Raw genomic sequence first — 13955 nt, 5'->3', positions numbered from 1 at the left:
GAGCCAGTCTATCGCGGCCACCTAATGACACGGACGCTGCACAAAACACGCAAAGACGGTGCAGTCACTAAACAAAAGCGCACTCGGTGGCTGCTGCACAAGTGTGCGTCCCAGTTGACGAGTGACCTGTGACGAAGGCGATGAGAGGCAAGCAAGGAAAAGAAATGTCAAGTGAGGTAGCCCGCCACATGTCCTCACATGCCCGGTTGGTTGGGAAAGCAAAGGTGTGATTTGGCCTCGCAGCCAGAGCGTTAGGCAGCGTCACTGACGGCGATGCCCAAACGAAAATGGCCGCAGTAAAATACACTCCTACTCACAGCTCAAAAAAGAAATATCGTACCCTAACACGAATGCATATCCTGGCAAAAAATAGCACATGGCTCGGGCACTGAGCAAAGCAAAGAGGGAAAAAAGGGAAGAGAAAGCTCCCCGTCAAAATCCGTCCGCATACTTGGCACCCACCTCAAGCACAAAACAAGGGGATAAATCCAAGGGGGGAGACGAGCTGAGGAAAAAAAACCCTACTTAACCGACAGTCTCGCCGGCGGGAGGTAGAAGCGCGGCGCGTCCAGTCGTCCAGCGGCCTCCGCGCGCGCCCGCGGGTGGTCGCGGCGGCGGCGGCGGGGAGCTGGGGGTCGTGGGGGCGGAGTCAGATGCGCTCGGAATGGGGAAGCCCGTCGATGTCGAGCTCGGCGGCGCGGGAGGCCTCGCGATCGCCGGCGGAGGAGGAGGAGGAGGAGGGTGGGGGTGCGGCGCGGTCGGCCGCTCCGTCTCGTTCCGGTGCGTCTTCGTGCTCGCGCTCGCTGTCGGGGTCCTCGTCCCGGCGCTGTTCCTCCTCCTGCCCTCCCGCCCCGGGGGTTACCTTTCCAGCGACCCCGACGTTCTCGCCGGTGAGCTCTCCGCCTCCAGCCGCTTAAGTTCTACTTCCTCGTGGTTACTAGTAAAAGGGTTTGGTGATTCGTTGGTTTAGTTGGTCTATTGCGCGTGCGCGTGGGTGCAGTGACGACTCAGTCGATTAGGACTTAGACGGCGGATCGACTAGATGGGACGACTGCGAGTTCATCACCTCTGGCTGCTGTTCGATGCTTCGATGCATCCGCCCTGGATCTAGGATTTGCACGATTTTACTACTCAACTTCGGTCGGCTGGTGCTCTGGGACAATTGGCTGTCTCTGGTTGGTGAACGATTAGCTGTCTATTTCTCTTCTTGTAATGAATTTCAGATTCTGGGTTCAGTTGAAACCTTACTTAGATAGTTTGAATTGCAAGTTCATATAGGTTTTGCTGTTATGTCCTGGGGTTTGAAGGCAATTGTTCTGATTGATGCAACGTAAAAGTTATTCCTGGAAATGTCTGGTTAGAGCCTTAGAGGTCACTTGGACATGGCACTTGGTTTCCCGTATTTTTCTTTTGTATACAGCCTGTACCTGTATGATTTGCTCTTTCATGGGTTTTCTAACACACAGGGCGTAGAATTCTTGCCTTGTTTCTGTCAAAGTTAGATGTGTGATTTGTTTCCAGAGTACTTAATTGTCATGATAACAGGGGTCGTGGATTTATGAATTGCCTGCTGCATAAGCTGGTGGTAGTGTGTACTGATGATTCCAGACGTGACTGCTGCGTTTACCTTACCCTGCCTGTATAAGATGCTCATTTAAATGGAGGCTTGCCATACATGTCATTGGCTTCATTTATCACTGGCATTGCATGGTTGTGTTGGTTAGGCTATGGATTAATTACAAGTGTTCTTGTATTTTGCTATTAAGTGTTTACGTGAAGTGTTCTCGGGTGTGTGTTATGTTGTTGACATACCTACCATACTTATGCATGCCTATGAATTAGATAAGAAATTGTTCAGTGAATGATTGAAGGTATATTTTCTCTCTAGTTTAGGGAGGAACACATTCTTAAGCGTAAAATATGGTTATTGTTCTTTGGCCAGATCATAACTTTTTAATAGTTTGTATATTTGGGACCTGTTTGAAGTGGCTTGAGCAACCTCACATTCTCAAACTCGTCATATTTTTCATGACGATTTAATAGGGTTCTCACCTGTAACTAAACTCACACTGCCTATGCTAGCTGTTTGGATCCTGCCCTAGGCCTGGGAAGCCATCAAAGGATTAAATAAATATATACATACTGACATACTGGCCTGTAACCCATCTGCAAAGTGCTGTATTAGCGCCAGGCTGCTGCTTTCCACGATCCAGGCTACCAGAATAGAACGCCTGGAAGTCTAACCAGCTGCCTGGACGATCCAGGTCATGCACTGGTCTAGTTTTTCATGAATCTAACCAAACAAAGACCAAGCTGCTCCCAGGGCAGCTCCAGGCCAGGCGTTCGGCATCAAGGACCCGAACCAAACACTCTCCCAGTCCCTCGCATTTGTGGCACATTTTTGTCAAGTGTGTTTGATCTGTAGCCTTTTATACCCCTAGTCACTCCCCGTCTGCGGAAGTGCCACAGACCCACAATGATTCTTTGTTGACTGGTTGTTATCTCTCAAACCATTACTAGCAATCCTATTTTGCCACTAGGTTAGTTATTTACTTCTACCTAACTGTGCCAAACTCAACAAAGCAAAACCACATTGTCCCTTCATCTTGGCTAACTTGGCGAACATTTTCCTAGAGCTTGTCTATTTCTATTTGCCCATATGTTTGTTTGTAAAAATGTCATTTGCATTTTCTACTTCATAGAACTATATAGTGATGCCTAATGGTGGATTTGAATATCGACTAAAGGACTCTTTTCTCTGGTTCAGCTGAAATTCAGGTTGGTTTCACGTTGGAAAAGCCAGTATCGTTCCTCGCTGCTCACATGGACAGAATAGGGAGTGACATATTTGAAGAGATTGGTGTACCTAATAGCAAGGTGACAGAATTTTCTCATTTCTCTTTTATCCTTCTGCCTTCACCATTGGTTAATCCAAATATGTTTTGAAACAGGTTTCCATTGTTTCGATGCACTCTTTAGCTTCTAAATACTCCACGCGTGTGGTTTTTGGTGTTCTTCCTTATCCAAAAGATGCTTCGATAAGTTTGCCGGCCCTTAGTGTACTGAGGTCATCCTTAATAGGGATGATGCTGAAGCAGCTGAACCTATCCTTGACACCATCAATTTTTGGTTATCCATCTTCCATCGAGTTGTTGGGATTCCCTGGAGGAATTACTGTTGTTCCTGTGCAATCTGGTTCTGTATGGGCAAGCACAGACCCACTATTCAACTTTGTGCTGAACAACTCCATTGGTCAGATCTTGGGTAATCTTACAGAGCTAAAAAATCAATTGGAATTTGGATTGAACTTGAGGTCCTACGAGGTATTACCTATTTAATCACTTTTGACGAGGTATTATTACCGATTTAGCTGGCTTTATTTTTTGAATTTAAAGCTCACTGTCTATCATATACATGCAGAGAATATATTTGCAGTTCAGGAATGAGATTGGTTCTTCAGTTGAAGCGCCAGCAACTATTGAGGCATCGGTGTTAGATGGGAATAGTATTCTGTTGCCATATAGATTGAAACAACTAGCTGAGCTAATCAAAGAACCTGACGCGAGGAACCTTGGGCTTAATCACTCTGTATTTGGTAAAGTAAAAGGAGTTCAGCTGTCATCGTATCTGCAACACTCAATCTCAGATTTGTCTCCTAGTCCAGCTCCTTCACCATCTCCATATCCATCCCCCTCTCCATCACCTTCTACAAGTGTACCACCATCTTCGTCGCCATCTGGGAGTGTCCCGTACCTTACACCCCCAACCTCTAGTCCCTCTCCTCGGGCTTCTCCCCCTTTACCAAACCACCCCCCTTGTTTTCCATGTTCTGATTGTAACCCCTTTCCTCCAGCTGGTAGGCCAATGCTAAAACCACCCTGCTTTGGTAGTGGCCCTAAGCTGCCTCCATCTGTGCATTCACCACAGCCATCTGCTGTTCCATCCCCCACAGTTCATAAACCATACCTTCCTCCAATCCCTGTCCATGTAGATCCTCCCCATCCCTTACCATCTCCCAATCATGTACCAAACGCAGTCCCTGGACCAACTTATCAAATGATGCCGATACCTTCACCCCCAGTGCCTCATTTTCGACATTCTCCTCCACGGAAGAAACGAAGTGGCACAACAACCAAGTCTCCTCCAATTGCTCCATCTCCGTATTGTAAGTATCTGATCTCTTATATCTGTAGCATGTACTTAGGGTTGTATCTCTAATTTAATGTTTAATATTTGGATAGTTAGTTTGAAGTGTTTTAGTTCTAGCCAAGTAACCATTGACTTGCGAATTGAGACACTCGAGAATCTACTGTGTTGGTTTGTATCTAATAGATAAATTATTAGGGTTATTTTCCTTTTAAATGATCATATTGAAGATAGAAGATATGTATTATTTTGAATTAACCTAATATTTTGTCTTGTGGTGCATTGGGTGCTTCTTTCATACACCACTACAATATGGATTGATATGCAATCAGGTCTAGTGGACATTTGATTTATGTATGTATCCTGTTAGTGAAATTGCATTGATTGAATCTGAATTTTCAAAACCCACAAGTACTGCTGCCAGCTGAAGTCTGCTTCAGATGCATATGTGCTGCTTCAATTTGCTTATCAGTTCTCTGCCCTTGGCTAATTTATGAGCAAAATAAATCTCATTTAATGGTAAACTTGCAGCTCTCCTCCATTCCTGAAGTGATGGTCAGAAAACTTCCAATGTATCTGCTCCATCGTTCACAAACCTATCCTGAATACGAGGTCGATGTGGTTGCAATTTTGCTGCTTGGAACTTCCTGAACTGGGAATCGCAATATGATGCTGCAAAGACGGGTTCTGTTTTTCAGTAAATTTTAACTGTATGGTGAATTCCGGACCATCTGAGGCGGATATAACTGTAGATATAGGTCTATATTATGCTAATTTACAGGGCTTTATGTCACGAAGGTGGCTGCCTTATGCCTTTACCGAATTGTAAGGTCTCACCGAAGGGTTGGGGACTTGTGTTAGAGAAGAATGTGTACTCTTAAGGTCTCGCCGAAGGGCTGGGGGCTTATGGTAGAGAAGAATGTATTAATGCTCTTACCTGTGACATATTCAGCATACTACAACTCGCATCTTTGATGTGGCATTTCATGCCGTGGGCCTTTTCGCGCTGAGTGGTAATTTAGCATTTGTACTGTGGCACGCTTGGTTATGTTGTTGAAATATCAAAGTTAGGTCACAGAGGTTACAGATTTTGGCTTGCCTTTCATGTGCTTCACCTTGGTGGGAATAAAATACCCCTAAAAAAACCTTGGTGGGAAGCCTATATTTTGGCCAAGCTGTCAACATTATTTACTCAAAAACGGAATGGTGCAAAATTTGGTATGTTGAACTAGGTTGGTGCCACATTTGATCAGAATTACATGGAAAATAAAGGCGGAACTTCACGAAAATTTGGCATCCGATCAAGTATCCCCTAAAATACTTGTAAATGTTCACTTTAGTACTGTGAACTCATGTTCAGTTAAACCAAGCTGAAGCCGGGAGCGCAAATCCCATATCAAGAAAAGAAAAACGACAAAAAGAACTTCAGGGAGAAAGGGGTAACAAGTCCTGAATTTTGCTGGCGCGCAACTTTCTTCTTTTTGAACACAGGTGCCCAGTATATTCATTGGCGTGCCACAACAGTAGATCTTATCCATGCACCGAAAGAAAACAAAGTGGTGAATTCAGTTACACAAATGATTAATGAATGAGGCGCTAGCAATGCTTGATAAATAAACATGTACGTAAAATACAATTGTCAGTATCGCCTGACCCTGTCACAATTGTAACAGTCGCAAATGATCCAAACACAGCAAGTAGCTCCAAGTGAGCACAGAGGCACTGGTCTTCTCCTCTGAGCTAGGGCTAGCTCAGCAGCTGCCACACATGGACAAGGTGGGTGATTTCTTCTGCAAAACTAGGTATCAGCCTATCAGCCATGGTTTTAGGCTGTTCCCTTTGCTTTCTTTTATCTTTCCTGTTATCTTTCCTGTATACATAAAAATAGGAGCACGGTTATCATACACGCTGTTACCGCGATCTTTTACTGCCTATTAGCTGGTGAATGGGTGCCCTGTCTTTGAACACCATTCTTCCATCCTTCGCTACATACTGATTTTGCCAAGCTGGACCAAGAAACCATGCCGCAGCCACTCCCCCGAGCAAGCCTCCTAGCTGCCATTAATTAAGTGAACTCATGAGCTAAACATTTCATTACAGTGAGGAATGAATTATGCAGAAGTTTGGGAGACTTACATGACCCCAGTTGTCAATGCCCCTTGAAAGGAGACCCATACCCTATCAAACCGAATATATGAGACTTTCAGATGGAATAAAGCAAATAGGAAAAACAAAGAAACATGAGGTAAGTGGAAATACAAATCACTACCATATTTAAGATGACCACACGTGCGATCTGCTCTAAACTTTCCCTTCCATGCCCCAAAAGCTTTCTGTGCCTCCATGTATAAACAGCATAGGCACCAACCTGATGATGCACATAAGGTGATAAAATGATGTAGGAACGTATATCAGGAATTTCTTAACTAAATAAGAATAGGCCTACGGTTCTTGTTGTTAGTACAAAATATTGGTGGCAACTAGAAATGATATTTTTCAAATGCCCAAGTACGACAGACAAAATGATGTACATTCAAGACCAGCTCAATCAAGATGTGCAAACAAAAGATACACCAATGTACTCCCTTCATTCCAAAATATATGACGTTTTTGTAGTTCAGAGATGGAACTACCAAAATGTCATATATTTAGGAACGGAGGGAGTAGTACATAGAACTGGGTCAAATTGAAGTTTCCAACTTTAAGGTCATAGAATGGAACATATAAAGGACGCTAGGCAACCCGCCATTCTAGAGGCCTTTGCGTGCGCAGTGATTTTTGGCCGCCCGATCGATTTACTGTCGTTCCTTTTACCATGGTGTCGCCTGGTCAGCCGTCCATCTTCTTTGCACGCACACGCTTTAGTTGAGACAACATGACCGGTGGGCTCGTTCGTCTGTGGGGCCAAGGAGCAGTGGGTAGGTTACGCACGCGCGGCGTCGACGAGTGGCCGGGGCTGGGACTGGTCGGTCTTCCTCTTCCTCTCTCTCACTTTTACTCCCTCCTAGCCGCCGCCGCCTCCTCCTCCTCCTCCTCCTCCTCTCTCTCTCTCCCATAGCACCTCCACCTCTTCCTCTCTCTCACTTTTACTCCCTCCTAGCCGCCGCCGCCTCCTCCTCCTCCTCCTCCTCCTCTCTCTCTCTCCCATAGCACCTCCACCTCGCCTTCCTTCTCTTGGTCGTCCACACGACCAGGAACGGCGCGTGGTTCCAGATCGGGCGTTGCCATGGGGAGCGGCGGCGGCCGGATCTTCATCTGGGCTGAAGAAGCAGGAGGGACCTGCAGTGGGGAAGGAGCAGCAAGGCCAGGAGAGGCCTGCAGTGGGAAGGAGCAGAAAGGCCAGGGCCGAGGAGAAGCCGTGACCGGGACAAGAAGCAGCGGTGGCAGTGCTCGTCTCGGTGGGGTGGACCTGCAGGGAAGATGGAGGGGATTGGCGACATGTGGGAGCAGCAGGCCGGCCTTGGTTCGCCGCAGCTCGACTGTAGGTGAGTGCATCTACCCCCCCCCCCCCCCCCTCTCATTATATCCCCTGAAGAAGCCCACAATAGTAAACCATGGAGGATTTGAGGGCTGCTCAGGTTCAGAGCGGCAAACTATGGAGGATATGGGGCTACGTGGGCTTGAAGCAACAAGCCATGACGGGGACAAGATGCATGCTTGATTTTTTTTTCTTCTTAACATCTCTATAGGATTTTTTTTGTTTGAATAGTTAAGAGTATTTCTTTGGACTACTTTGATTCTCTGAAAAATTGGTGTTGTATAGAACTTTGTGCTTCCGTGTAAGTCCTGGCTTGAGGCTGACTGCAGAAGAGGACAACTCCCAAACGCCAGGACAGTTGAGCTTCTTCATGTCCTTTAGCGATTCCATGACCATCTGCAGTAACAATCTATTGCATAAATGGTTCTCCAAGTGGTCTATGTAATTTTGCCTACGTCAAATGGGGATGATTTGCTTATAGTAAAGAGATAATAATCTATGAAAGCCCAGTTACCTGAATAAGACAGTAAATAATTCTAAGATGCTAATGTTGCAGTTGATAAAATTATGTGAATGCTGACTGATGTTGCAGTTGATAATCCTAAATAAGACACTACTGGCTCACTTTTCTTCTTTGTATTTTTTCTTGTTCATACATGTAGAAAATATTGTGGTGCTGATGATTGGTCTAAGTATCATGATTGGTTGATTTTTTGCATCTAAATAGGGGCATTTACGTTTCGAGTTGTGGGTAGTGGTGGTCTTGTCAATGAGTTGGCACACGAGGCCTCGGGACTCCCTCCTTGTCGATGAGCACTGATGTGATTGCAGCAAGCCATTGCCATTGCCGCCACACAGACGCAGGGTTCCTCATTGTTTTTAATCTCACAGCCATGTTCCTCTTGTTATAATTTAGCTTTTGTTCATTTGCTATGTTTAGTACAAGCAGGACATTCTCCTTTTTAATCTCCCAATCAGTTAAGCTATGTCAACTGGCTAGATCCTTCTCAATTAACTAACCTCATTGGTCTGCACTCTTGTGTTTCATAATTTTCCCAATTGGACACTCTCCTATCTGAAATATTTTTCTTACCAATTTGGTGTTGGTTCATATGCAGGTTCAGAGAGTAGCGCCATGCATGATGACTACTGGTGATGTTTTTATTGCGGGACAGTGCTTTCGAGTTTCATGAGATATGGTCATTCTCAAAAGGTAGTTCTTTTCTTTGCCATATTTGTTCATGAAGAGTACGCTATGCCAACTATATATTATTATTTGACATGCCTCCTTTCTTTTCTGAAAATGAGTGTAATCCTTTTTCTGTATGGTTCAATTGATACCATCAAGCAGGTCCTACTTATTACCCCATGGTATGTGTAATGCCGATTGCCTCCTAGGCAGCTGTAAGTGTGCGGCCTTATTACCTCCAACGTCCAGCAACGACACGGTTTAGAGATAAACGGCAGTCCGTGATACGTAATATTTTCTCTGAGTGATGAATGTAGATTTTGATTTCCACTATGTTTATGTAGCACAAACTTTGCGGGACTTCAGGATGCCTCCACCACCATTGCCTTTCCTTTATGGTGCCATTGCTTGTAGGAATAAACTAAGGGAAGGGGAGCTTCCTGTTGCTGCTACTGAAGTGGCAAGGCGGACTAGGAGCAATGTCCTTGAGTACATACAGATTTTTGCACGAGTCTGAGCATGAGTCAATGGCGACCCCCAGCGGCGGACATGGTTAAAGTCAACCTTGATGGATCCTTTGTACTAGGTGATACACATGGCGGCTGGGAGGTGGTTGCTAGATCCTCAGACGGCATCATTGTTTGTGCCCGCACCGGTTGCTAGGAGAATGTCGAGGACGTGTTCACTGCTGAATCATGTGCCATGTCCCACACTGTCTCGCTTGCTGCTGATCTAGGGATGTCCTGGTGGTATTTGAGACGGATTCACAGCTTCTACAGCAAGCACTTGATCTTACCAATGTGGACTCAATGTCCTATGCAGTTGACATTGAGGATACAAAGTTCCAGCTGAAGCTGTGGTTCTTGAAACATCAGATATCTTTGTATCGTCGAAGTGCAGCACATGAATTAGCGAATATGGGTCGTTTGTATGCACTAGACCACTATGTGGAATGGGAGTCTGATGTACCAGCCCATGTGGCCGATTGTGTTATGGGTGATTTGCCCAAGTACCGTGAAGTTACAAAGTTTTGCTTTACTTCCAAAAAAAGCTTGTTGAAACGTGCCTATTGACCACCAAAAACCACTTTATTTTTTGTGTATGTTCGCCATTTTAGTCCAGTTGTTGATATGCTGCCAACAACTTTTCCGTCCCCTCTTTCTTACTACTTAGTTATTTCCTCAAGCAAGTTGATGGTTATTTCTACTACTGCTAATTTAGTTTTGGTTCTATCTGTGTGCATGGCATGCAGGCCTTCCCACGAGATGCAGTTCTGAAATTTGTCACAGTTCTATGGATCTATTATTGCGAGAACTGATGATATATGGTGAGTTGTTTGACACCATCATTTCTCCTTTCTAGCGCTCGAGTTGACAAATTTGATGTAATCAAATAGAGTCCCTGCATCTTAAGATGTCATCCATTTATGACATGTAATGTGTTGTTTTCCTTTTATGCGCCAGAATTCTTTCCTATATTCTGAGCATCGAAGCACTTTTAGATTGTATACTGGACATTGATGATTCTACCTACTTTAATATATGCTTTATGCTTCTGAAAGTGTCCACTATGTTTATTTGCTTCATGAATTTGACAGTTGTATTTGCTAAGAATAGTGTAATTTTTTGGGTCACAATTACCTTTAAATATCAGCTACGTTCTTATACCTATCAACGATCTAAGTAAAACATGAAAAACCTGGGTTTTCCTTTGTCTCTGCCAGTGTTATATACTTATTCGATACCTACTATCCTCTATACCTGTATTTTCCCCGTCCAATGTCGGTGCCTGGACTATGACCTCTGCCTTTTGACGGTTTCTTTTCCTTTGCTACTAGGTATTGTTCTTGTGTTCAAGATTTTTGTTTTTACAGTTGCCTTTTACATACCTACACATCAATCATTTGCCAAATTAAACCAAATGACACTCTCAAAACATATGCATGCTTTCGACACCCTGAAGAGATGTGTTTACTTTACCCACAAACTTCTATACACGAATTCACTGTTTAATGAATTTTAATGTGTGGTTGTGTGATGTATACTTCAGTAAATATTGCTTCTCCAATTTACAATATTATTATGGGGAAAATTTGACACATAAAACACAAGTTATGAATAATTTTAGCTCAATTGACAATTATTCGTCAAAACAGATCACATAATACTCCTTGCTCTGAATTATTTAGATTAAAGCCATACTCTGTGTAGACCTGCAGTTATTTCTAAAGTAAAAGAAAATAATTATTTACTGGTAGTAGGATCACGGTGGCAAATTACTGTGTCTCAGGTTTGAAAGCTAGGTAGAATAACGAGAAAGTTTGGATATGTCAATTTCTTGATTCTTATATATAATTTCCTAATGTATGATGGTGGAGTTGCATCTCTTTACTGTCATCGAGGAAAATGATGACCAAGCTCAGCAGTGCAATCTTTGTCTTTGGCACTAGGAAAGTTGCCTAAAAGATATATAATGCCGGTCCATGTATTTAGTTATTTGTGTCGCAGCGTGTGTGCTTCCATTTGCTTTCTCACATTAATGGGGTACATGTACATGTACTAAGAACCGTTCGACTATGTGTGACCATCAGGTGAACTAATATTTCTTGTCATCTGTTCATTTCGGCCTTATCGTCTCACTTTCGTTTGTTACATATTGTACAATATCATTGTTGTATCAATGCTACCCATCTACCCTATATGCATGTCGTAATTCGTAAACCTCGACAAAAGCAAAGAACATGCTTAAACAAAAAATTCAATGAACATAGGGTCCACTTGGCACTGAATGGTCATAGTTTGATGGTATGTTATAAATGCCTGAATTGGTAGGGCATGCGGTGCAAAAAAATAAAAATGATAATAACATATAGCAAACAGGACGGCATATTTTTAGGTAGTATAAAACATTCGTATTCTATCAGCTAATAGGTTTCGGCTTCGATTGACCACCATTTGTTAGGCTATTTTTCTAGCATCATCACTAGAAAAATGGCATCTTTGACAGTAGGACATCAAAAAAATAAGAAGTATGTTAAGTCTAATGGCTGATAAAGAAAATCGTTACTATGCAATTAAATTATGGGCTGACTCGGGTACTTGGACCAGAGGCATAACGGGATATTATTAAGCTCTTAAAGCCCGGCTTGATTAAGGTCCTTGCGCCATGGGCGCAACGGGTCATCTAGTAGAAAGAAATGATGATGAAACAATCTGAACAAATTACGACTGATGACCTATGTTCTAATCTATCAGTGAAATTTCGTAATTTCGTATTGCTAGTAAATTATGCCATGCTGTAGGGTTAAGCAACCATGATTTTGGCATCACACAAATAAAATATTTATGTAACTGTATTTTGAAAATGAACTCGACATACCAGTCCAAAAATGGCCCCTGATGCACCAACAGAAGGTGATTGACAATAGCAATAACTCATTAGTGAACCTGTTACAATTCCAAGAATGAAGAATCAATTATGAACCAGGAAGCAGACAACAATCATACCACTAAATGAATTAACGAAAACAGGTAACAAGGACAAACAAACACCTGCCAGCGCGGAAGTGAAATAAACAGCAAGAAATCTTTTAGGACCAGTAACGAGCTCCACAGTAGGGCCAATCGAATTCAAAGAAAAACAATTGAACTGCATTGCCACAATGATAGGAAGGGAAGTTAAGCAATGGTCATTTTGTGGAGTACAGTTCTAATTCTCGATAGAAACAGGATCACATACAGCAAGATGAGTAAGATTTCCATGAAGAATTGTTGATGTCGCCAAACGCCAAAATTCCCCTCTATCAATCAGGTTGTTGACCTTGCGTCGTAAATCATGGTTGCAGCCCCATCAGACAAAAAATAAACAGAATTTAGGTGAAATGGAAATTTCAACACGTACCAACCTTTGCTCCCCACATAAGAAGCTTTCCTTGCGATGCTATCTGAGCGATATAAGCCCTTTCGTTAAAGTAATAAAACTGTGTTAATCCACAAATGTTGACAGGACGCTAATACTATAAAACAGAAGGGAATTACGCAAGTTAAATTGAGCATGGACCTACAGGATGTTAACAGCAAGAAGGACATTAGTCCACAGCCTCTTCTTCGAGTTGATCCCACGAGGCCGTCTGGGCTGCAAATTTCCGCTACCGACGTATCTCCCACCTGACCTATTCCCACCGAAGAAAGCAGAACTGCAAACAAAAGATGCGGAGCATACATTTCCCAACGCCCCAAGAATGTGGTGTGTGTCAAGTGGCTGTGATCCTCCAAACCAAATGTCGCCTATTCTCGGCAAGACATCAAGAGACCGCACCTCCTGCGTATTGCACAGATTTCAGTTCAAAATAAGTTGCGCAGCGAGCCCTCAAATTCATAAAACCAATTTCTAACATGAAAAGTGTAAGGGTTCAAAGGTAGCACAGGTGATCATGATAACAACCAACATATCCCAACATGAAAAGTGAAAGGGTTCAAGGCAGCACAGGTGATCATGATAACGACCAACATATGTATAACTAGAGACTGAAGGATATCACAGTTTATTACTACAAATGATAGGTCATACTAACTCATAAGTAACGCTACAGTTCGACAATTCGCGTCACAATAGAAGAGTGAATTGAAGGCTAAGCAAGAGCGCCGGTACCGGCGAGCAGAGGAGGCCGGCGAGGCGACGGCGGAGGGAGCGGCCGAGGTGGACGCCGGCGATGGCCGTGACGACGTTGGGCTTCCAATCTCCGCCGTCGCCTCCACCGCCTCCGCCGCCGCGGCCAGAGGAGGAGCCGGGAGGGGGCGGGGGAGGCCACGGGAAGGAGGGGAGCAGCAGCCACGGCGCCATGGGATGGGAGCACCACAAGCCTGCGTCGTGGACCCCGTTGATGCCTCTCGATTGGAGAGCTTTCCTCTCGCTTTGCTCTTTTTTTTTTCTTTGAGTAATAACTCCTCTCGCTTTGCTTGGAGATGCGGCATCGGACCGTGCTACGGTGGGCCATATGGGCTTCTTTTGCCTAGAGGCAACATCATGGGCCTTTTCCGATGTCATAAGTACCTCTGCGGCCCGCACGCTCTTCAAAAGTTGTAGACTAAAAAAAATCCCTAAAAAAAAACCCCAATATGATGTCAGATTTTTTAACTGTAT

The 13955-nt window shown here is 43.9% G+C and overlaps 2 protein-coding genes and 1 long non-coding RNA gene across 3 annotated transcripts; 2 read left to right on the top strand and 1 right to left on the bottom strand.

The window, feature by feature from the left end:
* Positions 1-333: 333 nt before the first annotated feature.
* LOC109774976 (uncharacterized) lies at positions 334-5163 on the top strand. The gene is made up of 5 exons (XM_020333736.4): positions 334-890; positions 2768-2877; positions 2952-3323; positions 3421-4165; positions 4678-5163. Exons 1-5 carry the CDS (start codon positions 665-667, stop codon positions 4692-4694), a joined length of 1470 nt encoding a protein of 489 aa, XP_020189325.1. The 5' UTR covers positions 334-664; the 3' UTR covers positions 4695-5163.
* A 564-nt stretch (positions 5164-5727) lies between these two features.
* LOC109774977 (RHOMBOID-like protein 10, chloroplastic) lies at positions 5728-13750 on the bottom strand. Its single transcript, XM_020333737.4, has 9 exons — positions 13464-13750; positions 12877-13133; positions 12718-12772; positions 12552-12632; positions 12365-12461; positions 12192-12259; positions 6416-6514; positions 6283-6324; positions 5728-6201 (listed from the first exon to the last, which is right to left on the bottom strand). Exons 1-9 carry the CDS (start codon positions 13653-13655, stop codon positions 6058-6060), a joined length of 1035 nt encoding a protein of 344 aa, XP_020189326.1. The 5' UTR covers positions 13656-13750; the 3' UTR covers positions 5728-6057.
* On the top strand, positions 7496-10215 carry LOC141023430 (uncharacterized). Its single transcript, XR_012184867.1, has 3 exons — positions 7496-7631; positions 8743-8837; positions 10066-10215. It is a non-coding gene; the product is annotated as an uncharacterized lncRNA (long non-coding RNA).
* Positions 13751-13955: the final 205 nt, after the last annotated feature.

Source organism: Aegilops tauschii, chromosome 5 (assembly GCF_002575655.3).
Source record: "Aegilops tauschii subsp. strangulata cultivar AL8/78 chromosome 5, Aet v6.0, whole genome shotgun sequence".
NCBI classification, from domain to species: domain Eukaryota; kingdom Viridiplantae; phylum Streptophyta; class Magnoliopsida; order Poales; family Poaceae; genus Aegilops; species Aegilops tauschii.
This window is presented reverse-complemented; position numbering and strand designations above follow the sequence as displayed.